Below are 12504 nucleotides of genomic sequence, written 5' to 3'. Positions count from 1 at the left end.
GAGAAATATGAAATGGATGAGAGATGACTCTTGCTAAGAAGCATGTTGTCAGCTCCAGCTCAGACTCAGCACTGTAAATTCTTCTCTGTCAATAATAATCAATCTGAGCCAGGCTTCCTGTGCAGAGTGGGCTCCAGCTCCCAGAGTTTGAAGAACAATTTTGCTAATGGTGGCCTCATTGACTTAAATGCTGATGCGGCACAGGGGACAGGGAGACACGAAGAGTGGCTACCGTCTCCTACCCACCTGGTTTTGCATTTGATGCTTCTGATGGGACCTCATGGGCCTCAGGCGTCCTCCAGTCAAGATATGGCGGGTTTGGAGAGAGCAGGGCACTCTGAGCCTGATCCCATGTCAGAGATGCAGACAGGGCGCTGTGCCTAAAGTCCTGATGCCTCCTTCAGGGTGGCCGCAAGGACCAGAGGGAAAACCAAACAAGGCAGCAGCCCACCAAAGGGCCAGCCCCAGGGGATGGTGGTCCTGGCCCAGAGGAGGAAGGGTGGGGGGCAGTGGGTGTTGGAGCCTCCCCTCCCCAGCCCTAGTTTCCCCTGAGGAGGCAGAAGAAGGGTTAACTCACTGCAGAGTGGGGGTGAGTCCCCAGCATTGGCCCGGGATCTGTCCCTGGCAGGCAGGCTTCCCACCTCTGAAGGTGCTGCCTGCCTGGTCAGCAGGAAGGGGTTAACACGCCCTGCGCTTCCTCCTGTGTCCTGTTACTGCTGAGGCAGACCTGCCTGGCCAGCTGAGCAACTTTCCTCCCGAGTGCTGCCTGCCGGTTAGGTGTCCGGAAACAAGTAGGCGGGAGGCAGGGCAGTAGCCCCTTCTGTGGAGCCTGAGCCACCCTTCCGAGGGGTCTGCACCTCCTGGGAGACAGTTGGTCTTCAGGACGAGGGTCCGTGGTGGATGGCTCTGGGGATACTCCCAAGGTTGTGCCGTCCCTCTGCTGCGCAGGCTTGGAGGGTCACTGCAGAGACTGCCTGTGGCCCAGAGGCTGGGGCCAAAGGAAGCTGCATTGGAGGTAAGCTCTGGTGGTGCCTGGTATGGAAAGCTGGGGGCTTAATCTCCCTTCCAGGTCTGAGGGAGAAGGATGAGGAGGGCAGGGTCACAGAGGAATCTGGAGGCATTGCCCCCCACCCCCACCCCTCCCGAGGAAGGGGGCCTCCCGGGGCTGGCTCCCCATCCTGGGACCAGCATCTTTGGTGGCATTCCCCACAGACTCCTTCCACACCTTCTTCTCAGCCTCTGTTGCAGCTCTAGCCTCAGGACATCCCCCAACCCCAACTCCAGTGCCCCCAGGACACATCTACCTTTGGCCTGACTTAAGCTTAGAGCTAGCACTCACCCGACTCACTGCACCAAGGGTTAGGGCACTGCCACTCCTCGCCCTACTCAAGCGGGACCTGGTGGGAAGGGGCTGCCTCAGCAGAGGACAGGAGCGGGTGCTGGCCCATGGGGACGCACACAGTCTTTGACAAACTCATGCACATGACTCAACATATCTGGGTTCTTTCCATCTCTCTGGATCCACTCTCTGGGAATGCCATCTGCTTCCTTAGTCCTGACAGATCCCCCCACTGCTGTGGGGCCTGAGAAGAGCAGGCTCCTGTCTGCCTGTAAAGTTCTTGGTACCCCAGACACGGGAGAGAGCAGATGCTCTAGCCCCCGTGGCCTGCCCCGCCCCCTGCTGGCCCTTCTGTACCCTCCTGCCTCCCCCACCCTCCCCCATCTCTGAATTGGCCGCTCCGCTGGGCTTCTCAGTGCCCTTCCTTCCACCTGACAGGGTCTGGCTCAAGGTCACTGCGGTAATTCCATACTAGGCTGCCTGGCTGCTGCCGCTGCTACTGCCACCGCCTTATCAGCTGCTGGGTTTCTGTTTCACTCCCTTTTATTTCTGGGCATATTGTGTTCGATAAAACCCTTTGCTTGTAACACTGCTGGCAGCCCTCCCAGCCACCCCTCCTGAGGTCCTTCCTCTCCTTCTCCCTCCCCTTCTTGCTCCCTGGGCCTCACCCTGCCTTCTCTTCCTCCCTACCGCTTCCCCTCAAACTTCAGTGGGGGTGGAGCCTCCTGGTATTTCTGATTCCTCCCTTAGCCCCACTTGGGCAGAGATGTGCAGAGAAGGCTCCTCCATTCCCACCTCCTAGGAGGAAAGTTCAAGCAGACCCGCAGGGCCCACACAGAGGGTCCCCTCCCACTACCCCAGGCCAAGCAGGAGGGCCAGGGCTCCTGGTGGAGTCAGGATGCCCGACTGGTTCTCCTGGTTTCAGTGGCCAGCCCTGGGAGAGGCTTGTACTCAGGCGGGCTCTAGGGCACAATTATTTCTCATCTTGACTCTTGTCACCTGTCAGCCCACAGGTTGGGGAGGTAAAGACAGGTCTGAGTCACTAGTGACGGGGAGGGCAGGCATTAAACGAGCGCTGGCCAGGGCATCCTCAAAGAAGGCCTGTCGCTGGGACAGAAAGACAGCAGACTGAAGGTAAGCCCATCCTCAGCCAGTGCTCTCTGTCCTGCCTGTGCTTTGGGTCCTATGCTTTGGGCCCAGGCTCTCCCGAGCACAACTGGTCCTGATGAAAACTCCGAAGACTTTGAGTGGTGCCCAGGTTGGCAAGGCTGGCTGGAGAGTTGAGGTTGGTTGCGGGGGGTGGTTTGAGGCTGGCTGGAGGGACAGTTGTTTGTTGGGGGGTGGGGGTGGGGAGCAGGGGTCGAGAAGCTCCTTCCAACTCCTGCTGAGTCCCAGGGTAGAGTTGAGAAGCACAGTCTCCATGGGTGGTGCTGGAGGGTTTGGGTGGAGGCCAGGTCCAGTCATTGTGATTGTGTGTGTGTGTGCTCATTCCGGAGGAACAGTGGTGGCAAGGGGAGGGGATTTGGGTTTTGGTTTCTGGTAGGGTCCTAGAAGAAACTTTCTCTGTCTTGGGCCTGGTTCTGAGGTTGTGGGGAGGGCAGTGGGCTGGCCCTAATCTTTCCTCAGCTGGGAGATCAGAGGTCTGTCATGGGCCCAGGGCCTTGGGGGTTTGGGAAACCCAGACTGACCTTGCCCTCAGGTCATTTCATTTTGGCTGAGAAGGTAGGACTGAGACAATAAAGCAACCAGGTGAATTAGTTACAAAACTGGTGATGCTGACAATAAGTACTGCATTTGTCTTCTGATACGTACGTGCTAGTCCCAGCTAAGCCAGCCATGGTGACTGTGGGCATGCCATACCCCTCTCTGGCTTCAGTGTGTACAGTGGGTCCTCTTTGGAGGCAGCCTCCCCCAGATACTCCTTCCTTGCCTTGCTGCCTCATTCCTCCTCACTCTTCCCTTTGAATCTCAGATCTCAGCTCAGTCATCACCTTCTCTGGGAAAGCGCTCTTGATTTTCCTAGCTTGAGTATTCCTGTGCTCCTCGGCACTCGCATGTTGGACGGTGATTGCCTGTACCCTCTCAACAGGACGTGGGTGGGCCAAGACTTGTACTCTACGCTTGCCATAGTGCCTGGCTCAGAGAAGTCCCCAGGAAATTGGTGTTGAATGAATCAAGCTACAAAAATAAATTATATAAAAAGAGGAAAGTGAGGATGGAGAAGCTGGAAGGATCGGTCTTAAGCCCAATCCCAGCAGAAACAGGAGAGTCAGCGAGGTACAAGCAAAGCAAGCAGGAGTTCCTTGGGGCTTACTTTTGTGTCCCTGACTAAGGGCAAAGGCTGTGGAACATATCTGCCTGGGTTAATCCTGGCTTTGCATTCCCCAGCTCTGTGATCTTAGACAAGTCATTTAATTCGTCTCTGACTTGTTCCCCATCTTTGAATGAAAACAATAATATCTTCGTAGGTGTGATTGTGAAGATGAATGAGCACACAAAGATAAAAGTACTTCCTGAATAATAAGTAAAATAAGAAAAATAAGTGCCTGCCAAAGGCTGTTCCTGGCAGCAGGGACACCCAGGCCAGGCCTTTAGTCGTTGGCTGAGTGGGGCCAGTGAGGTGGGCCATTATCCCTGAGCTCCAGACCCTCTCTTCCTCAGACCCATGTGGAAGCCAAGGACACAGGTGCCCTGCTGAGAGCACAGCGGCGCACCCTTGGAGACCGTGACCTCACGACAGTGGCCCTTGGCCCTCCACCTCTGGCTGGGGCGGGGGCCGCCCATCTCCAAGCCCTCGGCCATGACGACGTCAGCGCTGCGGCGCCAGGTGAAGAACATCGTGCACAACTACTCAGAGGCAGAGATCAAGGTGCGTGAGGCCACCAGCAATGACCCCTGGGGTCCACCTAGCTCGCTCATGTCCGAGATTGCCGATCTGACCTTCAACACGGTGGCCTTTGCCGAGGTCATGGGCATGCTGTGGCGGCGGCTCAATGACAGTGGCAAAAATTGGCGGCATGTGTACAAGGCGCTGACGCTGCTGGACTACCTGCTCAAGACAGGCTCTGAGCGGGTGGCCCACCAGTGCCGGGAGAACCTCTACACCATCCAGACACTCAAAGACTTCCAGTACGTCGACCGCGATGGCAAAGACCAGGGCGTGAACGTGCGCGAGAAGGTCAAGCAGGTGATGGCCCTGCTCAAGGATGAAGAGCGCCTTCGGCAGGAGCGCACCCATGCCCTCAAGACCAAGGAGCGCATGGCACTGGAGGGCACGGGCATCAGCAGCGGGCAACTTGGCCTCAGCCGTGCACGTGGTTCCCCATCCTCCTACAACTGTGAGTCCAGGGCATGGCTGGGGACAGGGAGGCCTCCCAAGTTCTGACTCTGGCTCTGTGACCCCCAGCTGTAGATAAGAATCCCCCACTTAGAGGTATGTCTGAAGATTCCCTGAGATAAAGAGGGTAACATGCCCGCACACAGTAGGTGCCCAACAAGTCAATGTGAACAATGATGTTATTTATTATAGGTTTGTTATTGTTAACTCCTGCCTGGTAGGGGGGTGGAGGCAGAAGCACAGGCTCAGTCCTTATTCTGCCCCTTCCAAGCCATGAGATCTCTGCCAACCAGCTCTCTGAATCTCAGTTTCCTCATCCTTAAAGTAGGGATAAACTAATCTGTCTCCATTGTCCAATTTGAGGATTAAATGAGACCAAGCCCAGGAATGCCCTCGACCCTGTGCTCAGACAGGCAGCACACGGTGCTGCAGAGTAGCATTCCTCTTGAACCCACAGCTCAAGGGCACTGCTCTTGAAAATCGGGGCAGCTGCATACGCCACTCTCCTCCCCGAGAAGAGGGGCACTTCCCTGATCTGAGGGCACTCAGAATGGCCTTCCTTAACGATGTGCTGAGGGCTTGGAGAGCTGTGACCTTGACTGAGTGCAACCTCTTGCCCTTCCACTATACTTGACCCTGAGCTGGATGGGGCGCAGCTGAAAGAGTCCAGGAACTTGAATCAGGGGACCTGGGTTCAACTTGCTGCAGGACCTTGGCCAGGTACCCCTCAGAGCTGTTGCATCTCTGTAAAGGATTGGAATCTTACTGGGGTGAAATGGAAGCCCTGCAGAAAGTGCCAAGCATACTGCTTGACCCCTTGGGGCCCGAGACTGGCAGTTGCTCCTCTCCCCTTCAGTTTCCCTGTCTGAGCTTTAGCTTCCTGGTGAGGGGGGCGGCAGGGGAGCCCATGAGGACCTGCATGGTTACGGAAGCCACGATGGGTCGTTGCAGCCTCCTCCTCATCCCCCCGCTACACCTCAGACCTGGAGCAGGCCCGGCCCCAGACATCGGGAGAAGAGGAGCTGCAGCTACAGCTAGCCTTGGCCATGAGCCGAGAGGAGGCTGAGAAGGTGAGGCCCCTCCTGGGGCACCTGGGGGATGGGGCGAGGGGGACTGGAGGAGGGATGGGTGCCTGGATGCCTCACACCTTTGATTCTTGGGCTTCCCTACTCTGGGCCCCAAAGCCCTAGTCCTGCTCCCAAGGACAGCACAGGGCCTGTGTCCCTTGGGTTGGGTTACTGGGACTGGGGTCTGACTCCTTACCCTGGGAGTGGGGTCCTCTCTGACTGGGCGTGGTAGGGGTAGTGTGTGTGTGGTGGGTTGGGAGTACCTGTTTGTCACATGGGCCTGCTGTCACCTCATGGAGGGGAAGGGGTGAGTGTGACGGCAGACACCTTCCTAGGAGACACAGAAATATGCTGCCCCCATCAGCTATTCTTGTGGGGGTCCAGGGACAGCCTACCTGACAGCCTCCTCTCTGCCATCGCCTCTGTGGATCCAGGCAGATTTGACAGGGCTCACACAGCAGGGCCTGGGGAGCACTCAGGGTCCCAGAAGAGCATGATTCTTCTTTTTAAACTGCATCTCAGATCCAGATCCAGGCAGGGAGCAGACTACGCTCACACTGCTGTCTGGGGGCAGGCTGCCCACAGCCGCTCAGGGTGGGCACTTCTCTTACCTGCACAGGGCGATGTTGCCTTTCGGCCCAGGTAGGAGCGCTGGGCCAAGTTCACCCCTCTCTTCCTCCCTCGCAGCCGGTTCCCCCAACCTCCCACAGGGACGAGGACTTGCAACTGCAGCTGGCTCTGCACCTGAGCCGGCAGGAGCAGGAGAAGGTAGTGGGCTAAGCCACCCATGCCACTGCTGGTGAGGTGCTGGTGAGGCGCTGGTGAGGTGCTGGTGAGGTGCTGGTGAGGTGCTGGTGAGGTGCTGGTGAGGCGCTGGTGAGGCGCTGGTGGAGGTGCTGGTGAGGTGCTGGTGAGGTGCTACGCGGGTACTAACCAGGCTCTTCCATCTCCCTGCGGTGGACCAGGCTCTTCCACCTCCCTGCAGTGGTCCTGCTGCCCCTGACCTCAGGGCACCTCCCAGCCTGCACTCTTCTTGACCCTAGCTCAGGTCCTTTCAAGTCTAGCACGGGCAGCTCATGCTTTCCTCACTCTGGTGCCTTCTGCAGGAGGTGAGGTCCTGGCAGGGAGATGACTCACCTGTGGCCAATGGTGCTGGAGCTGGAGCCCATCGTCGTTGGGACAGAGAGCCTGAAAGAGCAGAGAGAGAGGAGGAGGAGAAGCTGAAAACCAGCCAGGTAGAGTAGTCTCGGGGCCATGGGTTAGCAGAGCTGGGAGATGAATTGGGTTAAATATTTATAAAGAGTGTAGAACAGTGCTTGGTATATAGTAAGCACCACTTAATGTTTATTCAGTGAAAATAAGGGTAGAGGAGATGTAGCAGACTGAGGTCCCATCCCGCATGGGCTGGTGACTGAGCTGGTGGCAAACTGGGGTGCAAAACATCCTGATGTGAGATGCCGGGTTTGGATTCTGTATTTGCTGCCATTTACTTTACAACTCAGGGCATGTCATTGTCTTAGCCTCAGTTTCCTCCATTCAAGTGTGCTGGTTGGACAGTTCCAACTCTGACATTCTAGGAGCATGTGATACTGTGGATCAAGACTGAGAGTAGCCTCAGGTATATGGTACTGAAAACATCTTGGGCTCGTGCACATGGTGTCCATGGTGGAAGAATGTGTAGCTGCTGGTAGCAAGGCTACCCTCCAAAACTGCTCATGCTACTCTTGGGATGTCTCTGTACTCTGTCAGCCAATGTTCACGGTGGCAAATTTCTTTTGGACATGGACTAAGGGAAGTAGGCTTATCATAAAATGTGTCTTACCACTGATGGGCTGAGGGGTAGGACAGCCAAGGAAGGGGTCAGGCAGGCTTGCCTTCCATCCCAGCTCTCCCTCTCCCTGGCTGTGTGACTTTAAGCAATTGCCCTCTTAGCCCAAGCTAGCACATCTGTAAAATGGGCACCCCAACAACCTTCCCTAATCACAGCGCAGGTTGTTAGGAAAATCAGACACTAAACGGATGAGGAAACATTTTATAAACGGGAAAGCACTCTACAGAGGCAAGGGATCATTAATAGATGTTTGTGGAATGAGTAAAGGAGAATGAGCTGGAGGGAGGATGACAGGTCAGGGCCCGCCCTTCTTCTGGGCCCCGCCTTCTCTTGAGCATGGCTGCCTCTCCCCTCAACAGTCCTCCAGCCTCGACTTGGTGGACATCTTCGCATCAGCTTCAACCCTGCCCTCCACACACTGCTCTGCTGACCCATGGGACATCCCAGGTGGGCATGCAGGGCTGCAAAGGGCTCCCAGGCTGGCCCCCGAGAGCCCCTTCCCTCCCAGACACTTGCTGGCATTCCTTCCCACAGCTGAGGGCCACTAGGCACATCATTCACCTCTCTGAGCCTCAGCTTCTTCTGTGCCTTGCAGTTGGAGTGAGGGAGGGGACACCTCTAAGGAACTCAGATTTTGGGAAACTCAGAAATGTTCTCTTGTTGCTTCTGGTCACCCTGAGTTTCCTGGCCCAACCTGTCCCTGACTGGGAATGCGGCCTGAGCTGCCCATGCCTGGAGGTCCAGAATCCTAGGATGAACTTGCTGAATATGGGCTTCAGCTCACTGGGTGGTCCTGAGTCTGCATCCCATGTGTGAAATGGGCCCTTGTCCTCCCAAATTGGTGTAGGTAACTGGGAAGGCCCTGGCCTGGGGGTCTGAGTGGCCTGGAGTCACATCTGTGCTATCCCCATTTCAGGTCTCAGGCCTAACACAGAGCCCAGTGGCTCATCATGGGGGCCTTCGGCAGACCCCTGGTCTCCAGTTCCCTCAGGAAGTATCATGTCCCAGAGCCAGCCCTGGGACTTGCCTCCCGTGCTCTCCTCCTCTGAGCCCTGGGGCCGGACCCCAGTGCTGCCTGCTGGACCACCCACCACAGACTTCTGGGCACAGAACTCCCCCCACCACAAACTCCCCAACAATGGAGCCAAACCCTGGGGGAACCTGGTAGAGACCTTCAACACACCTGGTAAGTAGAGGGTCAAAGGGTGTGGGTGAGGGGCTGGAGGACTTCTGGGCCCCCCTCCCTCCAGTGCCAAAGGGCAACAGATCCTGTGCTAGGAGGGCAACTTGCCTGGAAAGGGGCCAGCCCAGTGCTTGCCCTTTCTGCCAGCCCATCTCATCTTCCTTTTTCTCCTTGGCTAGCGTTAGATGGTTCTTCGACCTTTGACCCATTGGCCAAGCCTCCAGTATCCACAGAGACCAAGGAAGGGCTAGAATGCACCCAGGCTCTGCCCTCTGGGAAGCCCAGCAGTCCTGTGGGTAAGCAGGAAGCAGGGAATGACTGCAACTGTGGGGAAAGATGGGCCCCCAGCACCGGCCTCAGCCTTCTACCTCTCACAGAGTGACCATTCACTCTCCCTACCAACAAGCCCTATCATTTCTATTCCAGAGCTGGACCTGTTTGGAGACCACACCCCCAGTGTAAAGCAAAATGGCACAAAGGAGCCAGATGCCTTTGACCTGGATGTACTAGGGGAAGCACTAGCCCAGTCCAGCAGGGACACCCCAGCACGCCGGACTCCTGAGTCCTTCCTGGGCCCCTCAGCCTCCTCCTTGGTCAACCTTGACTCATTAGTCAAGGTGCCCCAGGCTGTAAAGACCAGGAACCCCTTTCTAACAGGTAGGACACTCCCTTGTCCCTGCTGGGTCTCCACACTGGGGTCCCCTACTCTCTCTGTTTCTCCCTTCAGAGCCCAACCCCTGCCTTAAAATCTTAGCTCTTTTTTTTCCTGTTTCTAAGACCTCAGATCTTGCTACCTTGCCCCCCTCCCCTCCTCCCCACTTCGGACTATGTCCCCTTGGCCCGCTCCAAGTCCCCCAACCCACCCTTGTTCCGCAGGTCTCAGCACTCCATCCCCCACCAACCCGTTCGGCGGGGGCGATCAAAGCAGGCGGACTCTGAACCAGATGCGCACAGGATCGCCAGCGTTGAGCCTGACGGCCGGTGGGCCGATCGGGGCGCCCTTTGGCTCCATGACCTACAGTGCCTCCCTGCCCCTCCCGCTCAGCAGCGTGCCGGCCGGCGTGACCCTCCCTGCCTCGGTCAGCGTTTTCCCCCAAGCCCGCGCCTTCACGCCACCGCCCTCCGGGAGCCTGCCACAGCCTCTGCTGCCCACCTCGGGCTCCGCCGGACCGCTCAACCAGACCCCTCTGACGGATACCAACCCTTTCCTTTGAGCAACGGCCCCGCCCCCGGCCGCCAGAGCGTGCGCGCGATGCCCCGCCCCCGCCCTGCGCTGATAACACTGGGCCCCGCCCCCTGGGGCGGAGCTTCCATGCCAGGACCCGCCCCGGGAAGGAAGAAGGAAGGCTGAGACTCCGCCCAGAGACAGATCTGGACTCTGCCCCCAGCTTCCGCGGACGCTTAGCAGCTCCCGGAGCTGCAGACTTCACTGGGGCGGAGAGTACGCCCCGTAATAAAGACTGGAATGCATGTCCTCAGCTCTCACCAAGTGGACTTTTTGCCGGGCGTGGCGGCCAGGTCTGGACGACAGCTTGAATCACTGGCTACCCTGGAAACGACTGCTCCACAATGTGGGGCACAAAAATGCTCCCACTTCCCATACAGCCCCCTCAGCCTAGCACCTTCGCTTGTCCATGCTCCTGAGACTCTCTCTCAGTCATTCGATCATTTCATCCATTTATCACACAGCGGCGCGGGGAATAATCTAAAAGCAAAGGACAATAGGCAGTTGTTCCCTTGCACAATCATTATGTGCTAAGCACCTTAGACCGATTATTTCATTTAATCCTTGCATCAGTATTCTGAGGTAGATAATATTACTCCCATTCAGGACCAGCTACATAATTAGTGCAAAGTAAAAATGTGGGGCCCCTTGTTCAAAATTGAGTTAAGAATATCAAAATGGGAGCAGCAGAGCATTAGACCAAGGGCAAAGCCCTTGGCCCTGCTCCTTCTTTATAGGTGAGGTTCAGAGAGGTTAAGCAGCGTGCTTAAAGTCACAAAGCTGGCAGAGTAGGGCTGGGATTCCAAGTCAGGGGACCTGGCTCCTCTGCTCTGAGCTCCCATGCTGGGCCCCAGTATTCACAAATATTGACTGGCTGCTGTGGACAAAGCACTGGGCTCATCTCGGGAGGGACTCAAGAATTGCTAAGTGCACAGTCTCCAGGAGCTCAGAACCCACACGGGCAAGCCTGTTCCAGGAGCCCCCAAATCCTTTGTTTTACTGACTCACCTTAAATCTGGTTCTTCTCTCCTCTCTTCACCAGGACTGGCAAAAAACTCAATTTCAAGCATGACCCCTCCTAGGGGGCTGGTGTAGATCAGAAACCCAGGGAGGAGCAGAGCCTATTCCCTCGTCCTGAGGGCCACCATAGTCACCCTTATTCCTTTTCTACTCAATGCTCCCCCCAACCACGGGCACTGGTGTGGTCTTCAGTGTTCAGGGGCTAGCCCTGCAGGACGCAGGCCTTTTGGGGGCCTGAGGTAAAATGTCCTTCCACAGGCCAGAAACAGCAAAGTTGAGGGGAGGACACAGTGCTGGTCTTCTTCCTAAGGTAGGGGTGGGGAGAGGAGCTGCTTTGCTTTTCGGAGGGAGGTAGTCCCACCGTAGCTGTTACAGACAGGGTGGACGAGAGCATCTACTTAGGAGTAGGACTGACCGTTCAAAACTGCTCTAAGGTTTCCATTTAATCACTTATAAGTGGTTATGCTCTTTGACCTTGAGTAAATAGCTTAACCTCTCTATGACTGTGCCTCCATTTCCTTATTTGTCAGATGAGGACAAGAGTTCCTTCCTTATGAAGTGGTTGTGTGGTTCCTCCCAGGCCAGTGTCCAATTCAGCCCAGGGTCCACCCTGTTCAGAGACTAACCTTGAAGAATGAATCTGCTACACCCCTCATTCCTGGTTTTGCCAGGCAGTACCCAGACCCATCTGACTTCTGCACAAATCTGGGAGATCTCCATCCTTCATGGTCACTGACCCACATTTCACCCTTCCTCAGCCTGGGTCTCCTCTTGTTAACTGGCTTTCCCTGTGGACACCACTTACGTGAGGATTCCCAAGGGGTGCTATTTTGCCTCCTACCATGAGGAAGTTGGTAATCTGGCTCCTTATCTTGCTCTGGACCATCTACTGCCTGGCAGACCCCTCCCCCCTTGGAGGTTAGAACCCCTGGGCATCCTGCCTCCTCCCACATGGGGCTGTGCTCCACCTCATTCTTGCCATGCTCCAGCCTTGGCTCACGGTCTTCTCACCCAAATCTTGCTCAGTCTTGTATGACTCCACTATCCAAGACGATGACCTCACCTCACCACCCCTTGACGTCTCAGCTGCTCTTACATCTGGTCACATTTAGGTCTTGTCATCATCCCAGATTCCTCCACATTAAAGGCAGACTTCCTGTTCTCTGATCTTAACCTCATTCCTTCCAGGAAGCATGCATACCAGGGTCTCCCACCTGCTGACACTTCCATCACCCCACTATCCCAGTTTCTCAGAGATCTCTCTCCTCCACATCATCAAATGCTTTCTCTCAACTGAATCCTTCCCCATGATATTTGTCATAATTAATCCTATCCATCTTGAGAGTGTCTTTCCATCTTTCCCCTCACATCAAGTGCCCATCATCTCTATGTCCCCTTTCCCCTCCCTCCTCAGCCCGCTCCAATCAGCTTCTACTGTCAGCCTCACCTGGAGCACATCTGCTATGTCCACCAATGGCCTCCACGTAGCCGAAGCTACTGGA

General features: G+C 56.1%; 1 protein-coding gene and 1 long non-coding RNA gene across 5 annotated transcripts; one reads left to right on the top strand and one right to left on the bottom strand.

Moving 5' to 3' along the window:
• Nucleotides 1-718: 718 nt before the first annotated feature.
• On the top strand, nucleotides 719-11502 carry EPN3 (epsin 3). Of its 3 annotated transcripts, none has more exons than XM_019982353.2 (10): nucleotides 720-1015; nucleotides 4001-4677; nucleotides 5628-5746; nucleotides 6431-6511; nucleotides 6850-6978; nucleotides 7934-8021; nucleotides 8491-8760; nucleotides 8937-9053; nucleotides 9184-9414; nucleotides 9634-11502. In XM_019982353.2, exons 2-10 carry the CDS (start codon nucleotides 4140-4142, stop codon nucleotides 9969-9971), a joined length of 1911 nt encoding a protein of 636 aa, XP_019837912.2. In that variant the 5' UTR covers nucleotides 720-1015; nucleotides 4001-4139; the 3' UTR covers nucleotides 9972-11502. The 3 variants fall into 3 exon arrangements, with proteins under 3 accessions (XP_019837913.2, XP_019837912.2, XP_070629390.1); XM_070773289.1 differs by lacking the exon at nucleotides 720-1015 and adding an exon at nucleotides 1726-2473; XM_019982354.2 differs by lacking the exon at nucleotides 6431-6511 and having other exon boundaries at nucleotides 719-1015.
• Nucleotides 4838-9981, bottom strand: LOC109574357 (uncharacterized). Of its 2 annotated transcripts, XR_011562038.1 has the most exons (4): nucleotides 9621-9753; nucleotides 8866-9047; nucleotides 6881-6931; nucleotides 4838-5420 (listed from the first exon to the last, which is right to left on the bottom strand). It is a non-coding gene; the product is annotated as an uncharacterized lncRNA (long non-coding RNA). The 2 variants fall into 2 exon arrangements; XR_011562037.1 differs by lacking the exons at nucleotides 4838-5420; nucleotides 9621-9753 and adding an exon at nucleotides 9911-9981 and having other exon boundaries at nucleotides 6802-6931.
• Nucleotides 11503-12504: the final 1002 nt, after the last annotated feature.

Source organism: Bos indicus, chromosome 19 (assembly GCF_029378745.1).
Source record: "Bos indicus isolate NIAB-ARS_2022 breed Sahiwal x Tharparkar chromosome 19, NIAB-ARS_B.indTharparkar_mat_pri_1.0, whole genome shotgun sequence".
In the NCBI taxonomy this organism is placed as follows: domain Eukaryota; kingdom Metazoa; phylum Chordata; class Mammalia; order Artiodactyla; family Bovidae; genus Bos; species Bos indicus.
This window is presented reverse-complemented; position numbering and strand designations above follow the sequence as displayed.

Bases quoted from the DNA above. Each gene is read 5' to 3' on its own strand.
- EPN3 (XM_019982353.2), top strand. From the start codon at position 4,140: ATGACGACGTCAGCGCTGCGGCGCCAGGTGAAGAACATCGTGCACAAC. The intron at 8,022-8,490 runs GTGGGCATGCAG...TCCCCATTTCAG, and splicing joins TGACCCATGGGACATCCCAG to GTCTCAGGCCTAACACAGAG. The intron at 9,054-9,183 runs GTAAGCAGGAAG...TTTCTATTCCAG, and splicing joins GAAGCCCAGCAGTCCTGTGG to AGCTGGACCTGTTTGGAGAC.